The sequence below is a fragment of the Natrix helvetica genome (assembly GCF_964273705.1).
Source record: "Natrix helvetica genome assembly, chromosome: Z".
Lineage (NCBI taxonomy): Eukaryota > Metazoa > Chordata > Lepidosauria > Squamata > Natricidae > Natrix > Natrix helvetica.
In genome coordinates, this window is record NC_138554.1 from 129157083 (window position 1) to 129172967 (window position 15885).

General features: G+C 40.7%; 1 protein-coding gene across 2 annotated transcripts in view; it reads left to right on the top strand.

The window, feature by feature from the left end:
• Window positions 1-15885, top strand: part of VIPR2 (vasoactive intestinal peptide receptor 2) — a 129939-nt gene that overhangs the window by 44306 nt on the left and 69748 nt on the right. For both annotated transcript variants that reach the window (XM_081932275.1, XM_081932276.1), the window contains exon 4: window positions 2942-3036. In XM_081932275.1, coding sequence (XP_081788401.1) covers window positions 2942-3036 — 95 coding nt within the window. The remainder of the gene's footprint in view (window positions 1-2941; window positions 3037-15885) is intronic.

The window sequence follows — 15885 nt, forward strand, 5'->3', positions numbered from 1 at the left end:
CACATCGGGTCCTAGCCCCTCAGCCTCAGATAAAAATTTTTTTAACATTGCTAACGAACTGGCGCAGTTTCTCTCTGTTCCCACAATAGATGCCCCAGTGATCGCCCTCTACACACCAGCACACATGCCGGGGGCTCCAGAGGATATCCTAAAGCCGGAAGAGAAAAAGGCTGATCTCACTCTGCAAAGAGGGTATCGGGCCGCAGCTTGGGCGGTCAAAGCCACCACTACAGCATCGTTCTTCACGCGGCCATGTCTCCTTTGGCTACAAGAGCTGCAACAGCACGTCCCTATTTCTGACATAAGAGCTCACCAGGACATTGCGAAGCTAGTGGCAGCAATCCAGTTCACTTCGGACGCGACTTTAACTTCCGCCAGATTCGCCGCCAGAGCCATGGCTTCTTCTGTGGCATCCCAAAGACTCCTGTGGCTGTGACAGTGGCAGGCCGATGCACGCCACAAGTGGAAATTGGCCTCGGCTCCATTCAAGGGCAACTCCCTCTTTGGGGATGCTTTGGATCCATTCTTGGTGGAGAATAAAGAGAAGCGGAAGGTTCTCCCCTCAGCTCCTAAGAAGGGCTTCAATCGCCAAACGCCTCACCCCAGGCGTTCGTCCTTTCGAGGCCCAGGCCAGGGTTCGTCCTTTCGGAACCAAGACTATGGTTCCTCCTTTTGGGGGGCGGACGGAGCCAGGGATACAGGCATCAGGGAGGCTACTCTGCCAGACAGAGGCCCCAGACTGACCGCTTTCAGCGGGGAAAGTCCTCCAGGTGCCCCTTTCGGGGAGGGGAGGGCATTATTATCGCAGAACCTAGCCCCTCTGGGGCCTGTTATCCCATCGGAGGTAGGTTAGCCATGTTTGCTGATGTTTGGGATGCTACCACCTCCGATGCTTGGGTTAGGTCTACTGTTAGGCAAGGGCTTGCCCTTGAGTTTATCTCCAACCCCCCTAACTCCTTCAGGGCCTGTCTGGTTTCCTCTAACCCAGCTCGCAGGCGCCTCATGCTGGAGGCGATCCAACATCTCCTCGACATTCGAGCCATCCAACCGGTACCGGTTGAGGAATGCAGGCTGGGGTTTTATTCTACCCTTTTTGTTATACCAAAGGCCCCAGGGAGCTGGAGAGCCATTTTGGACCTTAAAAAATTAAACAAATTCATTTGTTATAAGCGTTTTAAGATGCATTCTTTGCATTCCATTTTGGGATCCATCAGACAGGGGGATTTTTAAAGTTCAATTGACCTAACGGAGGCACACCTTCACGTCCCTATTTTGCCTCAACATAGACAATTCTTACATTTTTCCTATTTAGGGCAGCATTTCCAATACACTGCCCTCCCCTTTGGATTGTCATCGCCCCCCCGAGTGTTTACAAAAATTCTAGCTGCATTGATCGCTGCACTAAGGGAAGTGCCTATTAGACTTCAGGCTTATTTGGATGATATACTCATCCAATCGTCATCCCCTGATCAGGCATGTAGAGATCTAACATCTAGCATTGCTGTTTACCTGTTGAATAATAATAATAATAATAAAGGTTGTCGTCTCGGTTATGACACGGTACGGACGGTCAGAGGAGTTTAATGACAGGGCAAACGGGCACAACTGGAAATCCGGAGTACACGTATATTACAAATATAGATGATGACGCACAGAATCTGGGTTGTTTTCTTCGTCAAAAGCTGGGTCTACCTAGCAACAGGGGCGGAGCTTAATAATGTTACCAGACTCAGTCCTCAATATGATTGGATGAAGGTTAACCCAGCCTGTATGCTGCCTCCACCCTAGGAGAAGAGGCGTCTCAGGTAAGTACCAACGCCCTTTTTCTTGACTTTTTTCTTGTTTTTAACATGTTGGAAGAAGCTTTTTTTTTTTACTTTTGTCACAAGCCTTTATCCATTGTGAGCCTTAGTTCTAATGAGTGCAAAGAAACATTTTTATATAAAGCTTTCTATTTTTGCCAAAAATGGCTTATTTCTAGTCTCAGTATCTTGTTCTCTCCTGTGGCCAGCTGTTTTACATCCAAATCTGACAGTTGGGCAGATTTCATGGATTCTGACATTGTCTTGTCTTGTGAGTTATGGGTTGAAGCTTTGATTACCTAGCTTGGCTTTTTAGTCTACTTTTTTTTTGCTGAATCTTATGACATGTTGATTATGTGGGAGAAACTTTAATCCACCCAACTAAATGTTGCTAGACATTTATATATTTACTGCTCTTTATATATTTTTCTGAACAGAGTAACTGTAATTTACTTGGACCAAAGACCAGATTTTAACTGTTTGTGATATTTGCACTCCAAAAAAAAAAAAAAAGTAACAGGTGGAATAGAGATTTAATTTAATTTTGATTAGATATTTGTTGAATTAAATATTGTTCATAGCCTCAGATATTTCTTAATTCTGTATCTCAAATTAAAATCACGATTCACTGGGAACCTCTGTAAAGGCTCTAGATGACACTCAAATCTATCAGAAACCTTATACTCTTTTAGGACAATAAATGAGATATTAAACTTTGTATGATATATTTGAATACAAAGCAGATCAGCTTCCCCAAAGTATTTTTATTCCAATAGGAAAAACACTTGGAAATACAGCACATTATCAATTAGCACGGATCAGAGTTGTGTTAATTGTCCATGCTAGTTAGGTGTTCTTTGAGTTGTAGTCTCAATTTATCTGGAATCCATAAGGTTAGAAAAGATTATGATGGACCCAGATTGTTGGGGACAATATGCTGGCTCTGTAAACTGCTTAGAGAAGGCTGTAAAAGCACTGTGAAGCAGTATATAAGTCTAAGTGCTATTGCTAAGTGATATTAAATAATTTAATAAAAGTAGAAGATCTAACAAATAAATATAAAGTTAGACTTTTTGGGGGGGTGGGAATATCTGATGTTCATAAAATATATTGCAGTTCTCCTCTGTTCATTTTCTTAGGAAATATCAGCAAAAACTGTACAAGTAAAGGATGGTCAGAGATGTTTCCACATTTTTTCATTGCTTGTGGATTCAAAGATATTGAAGACAACCCGGTAAGAAAAACTTGTTGAAAAATACTGAAGAAACTTCTTCATTTTTATGAGATCTGGTATTTGTATGACAGGAAACAAATACAAACATTAGCTTCTTTAGGGAGATGTTCTATATTGTCTTTGCCTCCCTAGAGAAGTGAAGTTTTGCAGGTTAGGGTACCAGATTTGGGTTGCAATTCCTTCGCTTCGAAAGTATCTTAGCTTTATGGTAATTAACATAGGATTGTGTTGTTTTTTTTAATTCTATAGAAGTGGTGTCTTTCCTCTATCTCTCCTTTTTAAACTGCAGGACAGTGCTTCACAATGTTGACCACTTGAAAATGTGTGGACTTCAACTCCCAGAATTCTCCAGTCTGCCATGCTGACGGGAATTCTGGAAATTGAAGTTCAAACAACTTCAAGAGAGGCTAAGGCTGAGAAACACAGCGGCAGGAAATCATTTCTCATTATAATTTTACCACTTCAGCTTGTAATCACATTCTTTGAAATAATGAGAACATTTTCCAAAAAAAAGTTTCCACAGCCCATCCGGGAGATGTGTCTTTTGTGAATATTTCAGGTTATATATGGTTTGTACCTGTAACTCTTTTGTTTAATAAATCTTTGAGAAAGTAACATTCTGGCAAAAAAAAAAATCTGCATGCTTTCTCTTGTGAGTTTTGACAGCTAAAATAAGCTTATTTCTGGTTTTTCTCATCAAGATGTGTCAGGGCTGTCCATGTGGGAACGTATGTCGTGTGTGCGTGTCTTGTATAGATATGGCGGCTGCCTGCAGACTTGTTCAGAAGGATTTTTTTTTAATGATTGTTTCATGAACTTTGTAAATTAAGGAATTTTTAGAAGGCTAAACAGTTTTAAGTTCTCATGGAAGTGGAATGAGATCATTCCTCCAGATGGTCTTTGTCATTCCATATGGCTGGAATACCTCCTACTAACACATGTTATGGCCCCAGTCCAACAGCAGATCCTACAATTATTGTGAGGCCTTTGAGGTAGTCGAGATAATGAGCATGACAATGAATACCAATCCTATCTTTATTGTAAGGTTACAATAAATCTTGCAATCTCTTCTGCCCTCACTTTTGCTCTTGAAAACTAGGGAGGGCTCCTTCTGAGATGTTTTATACTGTATGCCTTCAGACTCAAATTTTGTTTATCAGACCAATCTAGTCTATGGCATTTCCTCCGGTCCCCAAGATCATTCCCACATACCATTGCAGAATGAACGGAGCAAAAAAATTCAAATGTTGAAGGGCATTTGGGTTAGGCAAATGGTGCAATGGGAATTTTGACAACATGTCAGAATATTATTACCAAGGAAATGAAATTTTTGCTTGTTTACAAAATGGCTGTCTTGGTAGCCAGGGCCAAGAACCAAGATCTGTTTATTAGAAGGAAAGCTGATGAAGATAATCTCCTCCAATCCCTTAGGATAGTGACTGTATCTCACCTTGTTTTTTGTCTTTTTCTTGGGAACAAAGAATGTTTATTCTGTTAGAATGCCTATGGAATCCGTGTAGAAATATAAGAACCTTCAAGCTGAGTGTTTCTATTTTTAAACTACTACCATAAACTAAGTTTTAGAAATAAACAGGCCACTGTAGGAGTTCTCTAAGGCAAGCAAGGTGCAATACCATATTGATGCAAACAGGGTTAAATACCATTTTTTCTTGCATAATTCTTCTTTAATCTCTTAAGATTTTAATATATCTTTCTGATAAAGGGGTGTTAGAAACTCAAAAGCTTGCAAGCTGTTTTGCTCAATCTTCTTTCAGATCCTAATTGTAATTATTTATATCCCAAAGGGCAATAGAAAATTACTTCCTTTGTACTGCTTTTAAAGTATCCTCAAAGTTAGGTTATGACTGCCTCTTGTAGCTGAAAAGGAAAACATTTAAATGGAAGATATATCAACTATTCTATAATGAAATTTATTGAATTTATTATAAGAGAAAGACTGTTCGGTAATCCAGTAGAAGAATTCAGTTATTTTACTTTTCCAGAGTATAACTCAATTAACATTTCTTCTTCAACCAGTAGCTACATTTATAATATGAGTAGATTAGAGAAACACTGCTCTGTCTCACATGTTCCCTCCTGGATGGAGCAAGCAAATCAAAACTAGAGGCACTGCTTCTGGACATGTGAATCCATTCATTCATTCATTCATTCATTCATCATCCATTTTGATTTCTAGAGCTGCCCATTAGAACCAGTGACTCTGAGCAACATACATCCAGATATCCTCCCTGGTTTATAGAAATGTATCTTGCCAAATACTATTTTTAGTATATAGTTCTTATTTGCTAAAATAAAATATTTGACTCCTTACATTCAAAATTGAAGTGTAGGTAAAGGAAGACACTATTGAAGCATCAAATATAGCATATCTTTTCTGAAGTGTTTATCTCTGAATCCATAGAATTGTGAGAGGGAGCTCTTTCAAAATATTATATTACAGCATACAAAGAGGACGTTTAAAACATAAAATATGTTTTAAAGTGTTTTCTGTTGAAGGATAGGATCCTGTCTGTTTTCCACTACCACCACTATCATCTATAATTTTTTTTGAAAACTGACCTACAGTTTTGAATCATCAAGTATATAGCATATTAGAAGACATTCATGATTTATCAAACATATTGCTGTTATTTGGGACTAAAACTCTAAGAATTTCTTTTTAAAAAAACATTTTTTATTTTTAAACAAACAAATACAGACAAACATAAAACATAAAAACATCTTCCAATTCCATACAGTGTGTCGATTGGTTACAAAAAAATTTTCTACATTCTCACCATAGTCTTCATTTACACTTTATATAAAATCTCGTATTATCAATCTAATATATATGTATACAATTATTATCGTTATTATACATTTATTTGACTATAGTTGTCATTACTTCATTTTATGTGAGATATTCTACATTTTAGGTAAATTTATATTATGACATTTCATTATATCATCCTAAATACATCAGGTAATAATACATCTTTATAAAATTATTTGTCTAACCATTAATAAGATAAGTCCCATGTTTTATAAAATTGTTTATCTTTACCAAACTTTTATGCATCCTCTCCATAGTCTTCACTTAAAATTAAATAAAATATCATATTATCAATATATATCTATATAGCATTATCATTATTAATCATTTATTTGACTATAATACAATACAATACAATACAATACAATAGTAGAGTTGGAAGGGACCTTGGAGGTCTTCTAGTCCAACCCCCTGCCTAGGCAGGAAACCCTATACCGTTTCAGACAGATGGCTATCCAACATCTTCTTAAAGACTTCCAATGTTGGGGCATTCACAACTTCTGGAGGAAAGCTGTTCCACTGATTAATTGTTCTCACTGTCAGGAAATTTCTCCTCAGTTCTAAGTTGCTTCTCTCCTTGATTAGTTTCCACCCATTGCTTCTTGTTCTACCCTCAGGTGCTTTGGAGAATAGTTTGACTCCCTCTTCTTTGTGGCAACCTCTGAGATATTGGAACAATGCTATCATGTCTCCCCTAGTCCTTCTTTCTCTTAAGCTAAACATACCCAGTTCCTGCAACCGTTCTTCATATGTTTTAGTCTCCAGTCCCCTAATCATCTTTGTTGCTCTTCTCTGCACTCTTTCTAGAGTCTCCACATCTTTTTTATATCGTGGCGACCAGAACTGAATGCAGTATTCCAAGTGTGGCCTTACCAAGGCATTATAAAGTGGTATTAACACTTCACGTGATCTTGATTCTATCCCTCTGTTGATGCAGCCTAGAACTGTGTTGGCTTTTTTGGCAGCTGCTGCACACTGCTGGCTCATATTTAAATGGTTGTCCACTAGGACTCCAAGATCCCTTTCACAGTTACTACTACTGAGCAAGGTATCACCTATACTGTACCTGTGCATTCCATTTTTGTTGCCTAAATGTAGAACCTTACTCTTTTCACCATTGAATTTCATTTTATTAGATAGTGCCCAATGTTCAAGTTTGTCAAGATCCTTCTGTATTTTAAGCCTGTCTTCTGGAGTGTTGGCTATTCCTGCCAGCTTGGTATCATCTGCAAATTTGATGAGTTCCCCATTTATTCCCTCATCCAAATCATTGATGAAGATGTTGAAGAGTACTGGGCCTAAAACAGAGCCTTGGGGTACTCCACTGCATACTTCCCTCCATGTAGATGCAGTTCCATTGAGAACTACACGTTGAGTGCGGTTGGTCAGCCAGTTACGAATCCATCTGGTGGTGATGCTGTCTAACCCACATTCTTCTACTTTATCTAGTAGTAGGTTATGGTCTACCTTATCAAAAGCCTTACTGAAGTCCAAGTAAACTATATCAACGGCATTCCTCTGGTCCACTAATTTTGTCACATTATCAAAGAATGCAATAAGATTAGTCTGGCATGATCTGTTTTTGACAAATCCATGTTGGCTTTTGGCTATTACTTTGTTTGCTTCTAGGTGTTCGCAAATTCGTTGCTTGATTATTTTTTCCAGAATCTTTCCTGGTATTGAGGTTAGGCTGATAGGTCTGTAGTTTCCTGGATCTAATTTTTTCCCTTTTTTGAAGATGGGAACCACATCAGCTCTTTTCCAGTCCTCTGGTAGTTCCCCGGTGTTCCAGGATCTCTGAAAGATATAATTCAGTGGTTCTGAGATCTCGTCTGCTAGTTCCTTCAGAACCCTGGGGTGTAATCCATCCGGTCCTGGTGATTTGAACTCGTCTAGGGTAGACAGGTGCTCACTTACCATTTTCTTCCCTATTTCAATTTGTGTTCCTAATCTGATTTTTGTGGTGCTGCTTTTGATAGGTTGGACTGTTTTATCCCTTTGTGTAAAGACAGATGCAAAACATGAGTTAAATAGTTCTGCTTTCTCCCTGTTGCTTATCACCTTCTTGCCACTTTCTCCTAGCAATGGACCAATTGTTTCCTTAACTTTTTTCTTGTTTTTAACATGTTGGAAGAAGCTTTTTTTGTTAATTTTTACTTTTGTGGCAAGCCTTTCTTCCTTGTGAGCCTTAGCTTTCCTCACTTCATCTTTACAGGCTCGGGCTATTTGCTGATATTCTGCCTTAGTTATGTCCCCCTCCTTCCACTTTTTATACTTAACTTTTTTGTCTCTCAGTTTGTCAGATAGTTCTTTATGCAGCCATGCTGGTTTCTTTTGGGAGCTGTTATTTTTCTTCTTCATTGGTATTGTGCTAGACTGGGCTTTTGTAATCTCATTTTTCAAAATTTCCCAAGCTTCTTGGGTTGTTTTCCCCTTGAGGATTCTCATCCATGGAATTTTTCCCAAGCTCTCTCTAAGTTTATTGAAATTAGCTTTCTTAAAGTCCAAGACTCTAGTTTGACTTTGTTCTACTACTTGTGTTTGCATAATGTTGAATTCCAATATTGCATGGTCACTTGCCCCCAGGGTTCCTATGGCTTCAACACCTTCTATCATTTCCTCTCTGTTAGTGAGAATTAAGTCCAATATGGCTGATCCCCTTGTTACCTTCTCTACTTTTTGGAAAACAAAGTTGTCTGCTAGGTTTGTTAGGAACCTGTTGGATCTTCCACTTGGTGCAGAGTTTGTTTCCCAGTTGATGTCAGGGTAGTTAAAATCTCCCATTACTATTGTGGTGTGCTTCCTACATACCTTAGTTAGCTGACTAGCAAGAAGTTCATCTACTTCCTCTGCTTGGTTGGGTGGCCTGTAGTATAGACCTATGGCAATGTCATTTCCCCCACAACCTTTAATATTGACCCAAATGCATTCAAGATAGTTCTCATCATTGTTGTGCTCTATTTCTGTAGAGAGGTAATTATTTCTTATATATAGTGCAACTCCACCTCCTCTTTTATTTGGTCTATTTCTTTTAAATAATTTAAATCCTTCTAGCTGTATGTTCCATTTGTCAGTTTCATCCCACCAAGTTTCTGTAATGGCAATAATATCATATCTGCCCTCTTTTACTTGAATTTCTAATTCTCCCTGTTTATTCCTCATACTCTGTGCATTGGTGTATAGACATTTGAGTCCATTTTGATTGACCTTGTGTTTACTGTCTACATAACCTGTGTTATGCCTGACTGCCCCTATTTTCTTGCCATTTGTGTGATTCATGCACGTGGTATGGCAATCACTATTACATGCTTAGTTTTGCTTGACAGCAGGAGTGATAATCTTACCCACACACACATCTATGTTACATGCATTTATAACCCTATGAATTTTAGTTTGCTGGGGACAGAGATGTTCTGTATCTATTAATTCTCTGTCCCCGCTCTTCAGTTTAAATGTTTATCAAGAAAATCTGTGAATTTAATGCCAAGTAACTCAGTCCCTTTCTTGGATGGGTGCAACCCATCTCTTTTGTACAGTTTTTCATTGGACCAGCTACAGGCATCATGACTAATAAAACCAAAGCCTTCCCTTTTACACCACTCCTTTAGCCAAACATTAAACTCTGCTATACGCTGGCCCTTCCCTTTTTGTTCCTTATATACAGGTAAAACCTCTGAAAAGATAAGCCTACAACCTACACTATTAAGTTCATACCCCAAGTTCTGGAAATCATTCTGCACAGAAACTACATCTTTCTGGGATAGATCATTAGTGCCAAGATGTATAATAGCATCAACGTCACAGTCCTTACTTGCATTCTTGACTATCTTAAGAATATGCCTCTTGTCTCTGCTGGCAGTAGCACCTGGCAGACACCTGACCTCTTTTAAAACCTCCATATCCTCTCCTAAATTAACATCCCTTACGATTGAATCACCAACCAGAAGGTGACTTCTCTTTTTACATACCTTGATCTTCTTCTGCGACTGATGTGTGATACCTGGTTCCCCTTTTCGCCTTTCCGAAGAAAGTTCTTCGTTTTGGACCACGATCTCCTGCTTATTTGAGTCATCATTATCACAACTGCCTTGACCTATCTCTTTAGTGTCCCCATTAAGGTCAGCAAGGGCACTATATCTGTTTTGCTGGGTCACAGCAAAAGCTTTGTGTTTATGGTTCACAGCTCTCAACCTGCCAGATCCCACGGTTGTCCAGACAGCTCTTCTCCTGCAAGATCTTTGTGGTAGAGGGGGCTGATAGTGTGGCATCGCCATAGAGTGGAATGGCTGACGTAGACACCTAGTTTCTGCTTGGAGAGCACAGATTACAGATTCTAGATAGGCAATCTGCCTATGTAGACTAGTAATTTGTTTACAAAGGGGACAGTATCCAAATTTGAAAAAAGTACTGCGAAAGACAGGTGAAAAACAGCTATTACATTGAACTAAGCCAGTCATTTCGAAATAAATAAAATCACAATCTCAAACACACTAATCCAGAATGTATTATTGCTATTTTGGTTTATAGATATATGATTCGCGCGCGGGCCCCCACCTCAGTGTCTTTGTCTCTGTGACTCACCCCCCTTCTCTCCGGCAGCTCCAATCCTAGCTTCTGGAAGGTTCAAATGGTATGGAGTTTAAGGGCCCCCACCTCAGTGTCTTCGTCTCTGTGACTCACCCCCCTTCTCTCCGGCAGCTCCAATCCTAGCTTCTGGAAGGTTCAAATGGTATGGAGTTTAAGGGCCCCCACCTCAGTGTCTTTGTCTTGTGACTCACCCCCTCCTTCTCTCCAGCAGCTCCAATCCTAGCTTCTGGAAGGTTCAAATGGTATGGAGTTTAAGGGCCCCCACCTCAGTGTCTTTGTCTCTGTGACTCACCCCCCTTCTCTCCGGCAGCTCCAATCCTAGCTTCTGGAAGGTTCAAATGGTATGGAGTTTAAGGGCCCCCACCTCAGTGTCTTTGTCTCTGTGACTCACCCCCCTTCTCTCCGGCAGCTCCAATCCTAGCTTCTGGAAGGTTCAAATGGTATGGAGTTTAAGGGCCCCCACCTCAATGTCTTTGTCTCTGTGACTCACCCCCCTTCTCTCCAGCAGCTCCAATCCTAGCTTCTGGAAGGTTCAAATGATATGGAGTTTAAGGGCCCCCACCTCAGTGTCTTTGTCTCTGTGACTCACCCCCCTTCTCTCCAGCAGCTCCAATCCTAGCTTCTGGAAGGTTCAAATGGTATGGAGTTTAAGGGCCCCCACCTCAGTGTCTTTGTCTCTGTGACTCACCCCCCTTCTCTCCAGCAGCTCCAATCCTAGCTTCTGGAAGGTTCAAATGATATGGAGTTTAAGGGCCCCCACCTCAGTGTCTTTGTCTCTGTGACTCACCCCCCTTCTCTCCAGCAGCTCCAATCCTAGCTTCTGGAAGGTTCAAATGGTATGGAGTTTAAGGGCCCCCACCTCAGTGTCTTTGTCTCTGTGACTCACCCCCCTTCTCTCCGGCAGCTCCAATCCTAGCTTCTGGAAGGTTCAAATGGTATGGAGTTTAAGGGCCCCCACCTCAGTGTCTTTGTCTCTGTGACTCACCCCCCTTCTCTCCGGCAGCTCCAATCCTAGCTTCAGGAAGGTTCAAATGGTATGGAGTTTAAGGGCCCCCACCTCAGTGTCTTTGTCTCTGTGACTCACACCCCTTCTCTCCGGCAGCTCCAATCCTAGCTTCTGGAAGGTTCAAATGATATGGAGTTTAAGGGCCCCCACCTCAGTGTCTTTGTCTCTGTGACTCACCCCCCTTCTCTCCAGCAGCTCCAATCCTAGCTTCTGGAAGGTTCAAATGGTATGGAGTTTAAGGGCCCCCACCTCAGTGTCTTTGTCTCTGTGACTCACCCCCCTTCTCTCCAGCAGCTGGAGATAATAATATAATAATAATAACTATTATTACTTCATTTTATACAAAATTTTCTAACTTTCGGTAAATTCAAATTAATTTTTATTATAACATTTCATTACATCATCCTGTATCCATTCAATAGTAGTGCAATCTTTTATTTCTTGCTATTTGTGGTATTTGTAGTCTAAATGCTTTTTTTAGTAAATCTTGTATGGGTGTCTCTTGGCAACTTATATTTCACTGCGTATCTTGTAAAGGCTCGAAACTCCTCGTCTGTTTCTTCCATCATCTTCCCTTTAGTTATCACCAATGCTTCTGCCAGTATTTCTATCATTACTTCTGCCAAATTTTCTCCCTTTTCTTCTTCTATCTTCTGGAATCTGAGGTAATTCTAGTCCATCGATCTCCCATTCCAATATTCCACTCTTATCTTTTTCAACAGCACTCATTCTGCTGTCAATATCTCCAATTTTCTTATCTCTTTGTTCATCTTTTTCTTCATTTTTTTGAGATCTGTCTTCATATTTCATCATCTTTTGGTGAATATTCTCATTTTTTTCATCTATTCTTTCTGTTCTTTGTCCAATAATCTCCAATCTCTTTTCAAGGGTCTCTGTTCTTACTTGTATTTTTTGAATTTATTGCATTATCATCTGCAATGTCACTTCCTTTTCTTTTCCGTGTTGCAACATCATCTGTATTGATCTTTTCCTTCCAATAGTGCAGATGGCCACTTTAAAATCCAAGGCTCTTTTCCAAAGTTAACTGTTCTCATGGAGCTGACGTCGTGACAATACGACTTGCGATCTTGGAGCTCCTGGATCGCCATTGATATCTCTGCTGCTGGACCATCCTTTTGGACCTAAACCATCCCGTAGAGACAATGATAGAGAAGGGCACATCCTGCTGATCCCGGGGACATCGCAAAGTCCCTGGTAGATGCAGGAGAAGCCTTTTTTTCCCGGCGACAAAGAAGCAGCCATTGAAGCTGCTGAAAGTTGGGACAGCTCCAGAAACGGAAGACAAGCAGGAGAGAAAGTGTGCTGAATTGGTGAGATAATTTTTTACTATTAGATGAGAGAACACCCCAAAGATTAAAAGTAAAACTAAAATTGAAGACAGAAGAGGTCAAGTGGCGAGATTAAGCCTGAGTCAAACTTAGTGTGTTATTTTTCTTTAATCCTTTTACTGCTGAAACTTCTACAAACGCTTATTTTTTAAACGGGACTGGTTTTATTTTTCTCTTTTTTTAAAGATTTTCATTCTTTTTATCTTTTCAATGCCCTATAAAATTTCTTGTCAAATTTTTTCCCTTTTTTTCTTTCCTGGCATATAAAGAATATAAACTGGGAAGTGAAAATAGATGGAAAGAAGTAACACTGCCACTTGGAGCCTTGGAAATATTGGGTTTTTCCCCCTCTACATTTGAGCATTTGATAATCTTGTGCAAAGGTGTGATGGTGTGACACTTCAAGGACTTTGAGTTTGTTTATTGAAAATGATGGTGGGAAGATCACGGATGTGTATACAGGTGCTTCTCTGGGTGCTATCAGAGTGAAAAGCTTGGAGTGGAAAAAAGATTGCACTGAACTGGGAAAGAGAATAGTTAACTTTGTTTGGTAAAATTCTATAGAATTTCTCAGCATCTCTTTGGGAATAATTGATCAGTTTCAGTAAACTTAGTATGCTTAGCATTTGCTTCTTCTACTTAAGACACCAGGTTAGAAAGCAAATGGTAATAAGTTCAAGTACCACCTTAACCATGAGAGTCAACTGGGTGAACCTTGGGACAATTACTCTCTCTCAACCCAACCCACCTCACAGGATGGTTGTTATGGGGAAAACACAACAGGAATGTGTGCTTCCTTATTTGTAAAAACAATAAAGATGAGATAAAAATAAATAAATGTATTTTTCCTCCAATACTTTAATTTGTAAATTCTTTGTACTAACATTGTTCTTCATCAGCTTCTTTTATGTAAGGTCTTACTTCAATAGACCTATCAGGGCTGGCCAAACAAGGATTTATCTTATCTTTATCTAAATGCTAGGAATGGATGGTGAGACATCTTTAATTTAATGTCCAGGAGAGTATTTTCCTCTATATTTTAATATCAATTGACAAAAACAATCCAGTGAAACCACTAGTTTTTAAAAAATGAAATTCAGAATGACTATGATACAATTTGGACTAAAGCTAAATCCAAGATATTTAGTACTTTTGTTAAGTATTATGCTTAGTACAATTAAGTGCTTCTTTAACCAAAGAAATGAAAGTTAAGGTCTGGATAGCTATATATACATCTTCATCATGAATGGATGCTTTTAGGTAAAGGTTTCCCCACACAGGCGTGCTAGTTGTCCCCGACTCTAGGAGGCAGTGCTCATCTCCGTTTCAAAGTCAAAGAGCCAGCGCTATCCAAAGACGTCTCCGTGGTCATGTAGCCAGCATGACTCAATGCTGAAGGTGCACCGAAGGCTGTTACCTTCCCACCTAAGCGTCTTAGCCACTGTGCCACCGTGTCCCCAGGGATGCTTTTAAGCACCCTTAAATACCCTTCCTACAGGGAAAAATGTGATAGATATCACATAAATGAAATAATATAATTGCCTGGTAACAAAGTATAACAGGAATTCAAACTTGCATATAATTTGCTATTCTCCTATGATCGTGGAGATATCTGCCAGACTGGATTGCTCTTTCCAGTAACCAACTGGACTGAGTCTACACTTGTGATGTCATCGAGCCCTGGTGACTCCTCCCAGTTTAGACTCAGTCCAACCTAGGACAAGCTGTGAGAATTGATCTCTCTCCCTAGAATTATCTAAATCGATCTATTTTCCTTCATTGGTTTTTCTCTTCAAAAAATTCTAAACCTTTAAATTGGCTCTGAGGTTTTTCTGCCTTTTTTTCTTCTTCTCCAGCCCCAGATTGGGGCAGGAGATTTGAACTTGCTTTCAGCTTCCCTGCAGCGGTCTTGCGGCCATGAGTTTGCTCCAGATGCAAGTCAGTCCTAGTCAGCGAGGCGCTGGCTTCCAGCTCATGAGCTACAGCTCAGAGGCTGAAATTGAGGCGTTCGGCATCGGTGAAGAGACTGAAAACAGTGGGAGACGCCAGGCGGCTTGTGGCAATTCGGAGGACATCGCACCGAAGCAGCCGTCATTGGAACGAACCAATAGCCACAGGAAGTGCGCCAAAGGCTCCAGTGGCTTTTTTTCTTGATTGCAAAATGTGAAGGTGTGGTGGCCATCTTGCAGCTTGAAAAAAGTGCACAAAGATGCCGGCCACCATTTTGGCTGCCCAGCGACTCTACAGTGTTCATGGAGCAGTCCAAAGCCTCGGATTCTTTCTTGCAACTTTCTAAAAAAAAACAGAGAGATTGTTCCAGTTCCTTCAATTCGGGGACTTGTGCACTGGCAGGCATGGCTGAACAGGGGGCTATCCCAGATCGGGATTTGGAGGAGGCAGGACCATCAGGGGTGAGGAGCAGCCGCAAACGGGCAGCTAAGGAGGCTCCTAAGGCATCCAAAGCCACTAAGGTCTCTAAATCTGCCACAAAGGCAGAAGAAAGAAGGCAAAAGGCCCTGGAGAAAGAATTTCAACTGGCCCAAAGGCAGGCTAGTCAGGAAATCCAGGTTCCTCTCCCTCCTGCTATGGGGGATCGGGCTGCTTCCCCTGGCCCCCCAGCTTTACCACCTATGGTGGGGTATCAGCATCTGGATGAATCAGAAGGGGAATTGTCTTCTTCCTCATCATCTTCAATAGAACTAGATACCAGGGGACTTTTTTTTCACCTCCCTCTTAATAGGTATCACACCTTTGAACAGGCAGGTCAACTTCCTGCTCAGGCCTCAGCAGTGCCCCAAGCCTCACTCTCCTCTCCTACAGAAATGCCTGCCATCATTTCTGAAGCCATAAAGCAAGGCATAGCTGCAGGGCTCCAGCAGCGCTCATCTTCAGGGCCATCACATGGACACAGGCATAGGTCATTTAGAGACCCCCCCAAAATCCTCCTCCTGCCACCGCCATTCAGTCTTCTATATTTGGGGACCAGGATAATCTCAGGGATTAGGATCTATCAGATGATGAGGGTATCACCCCTGATGCACCTGCTTTTGCCGGTTTATTCAAAACTGATCGCT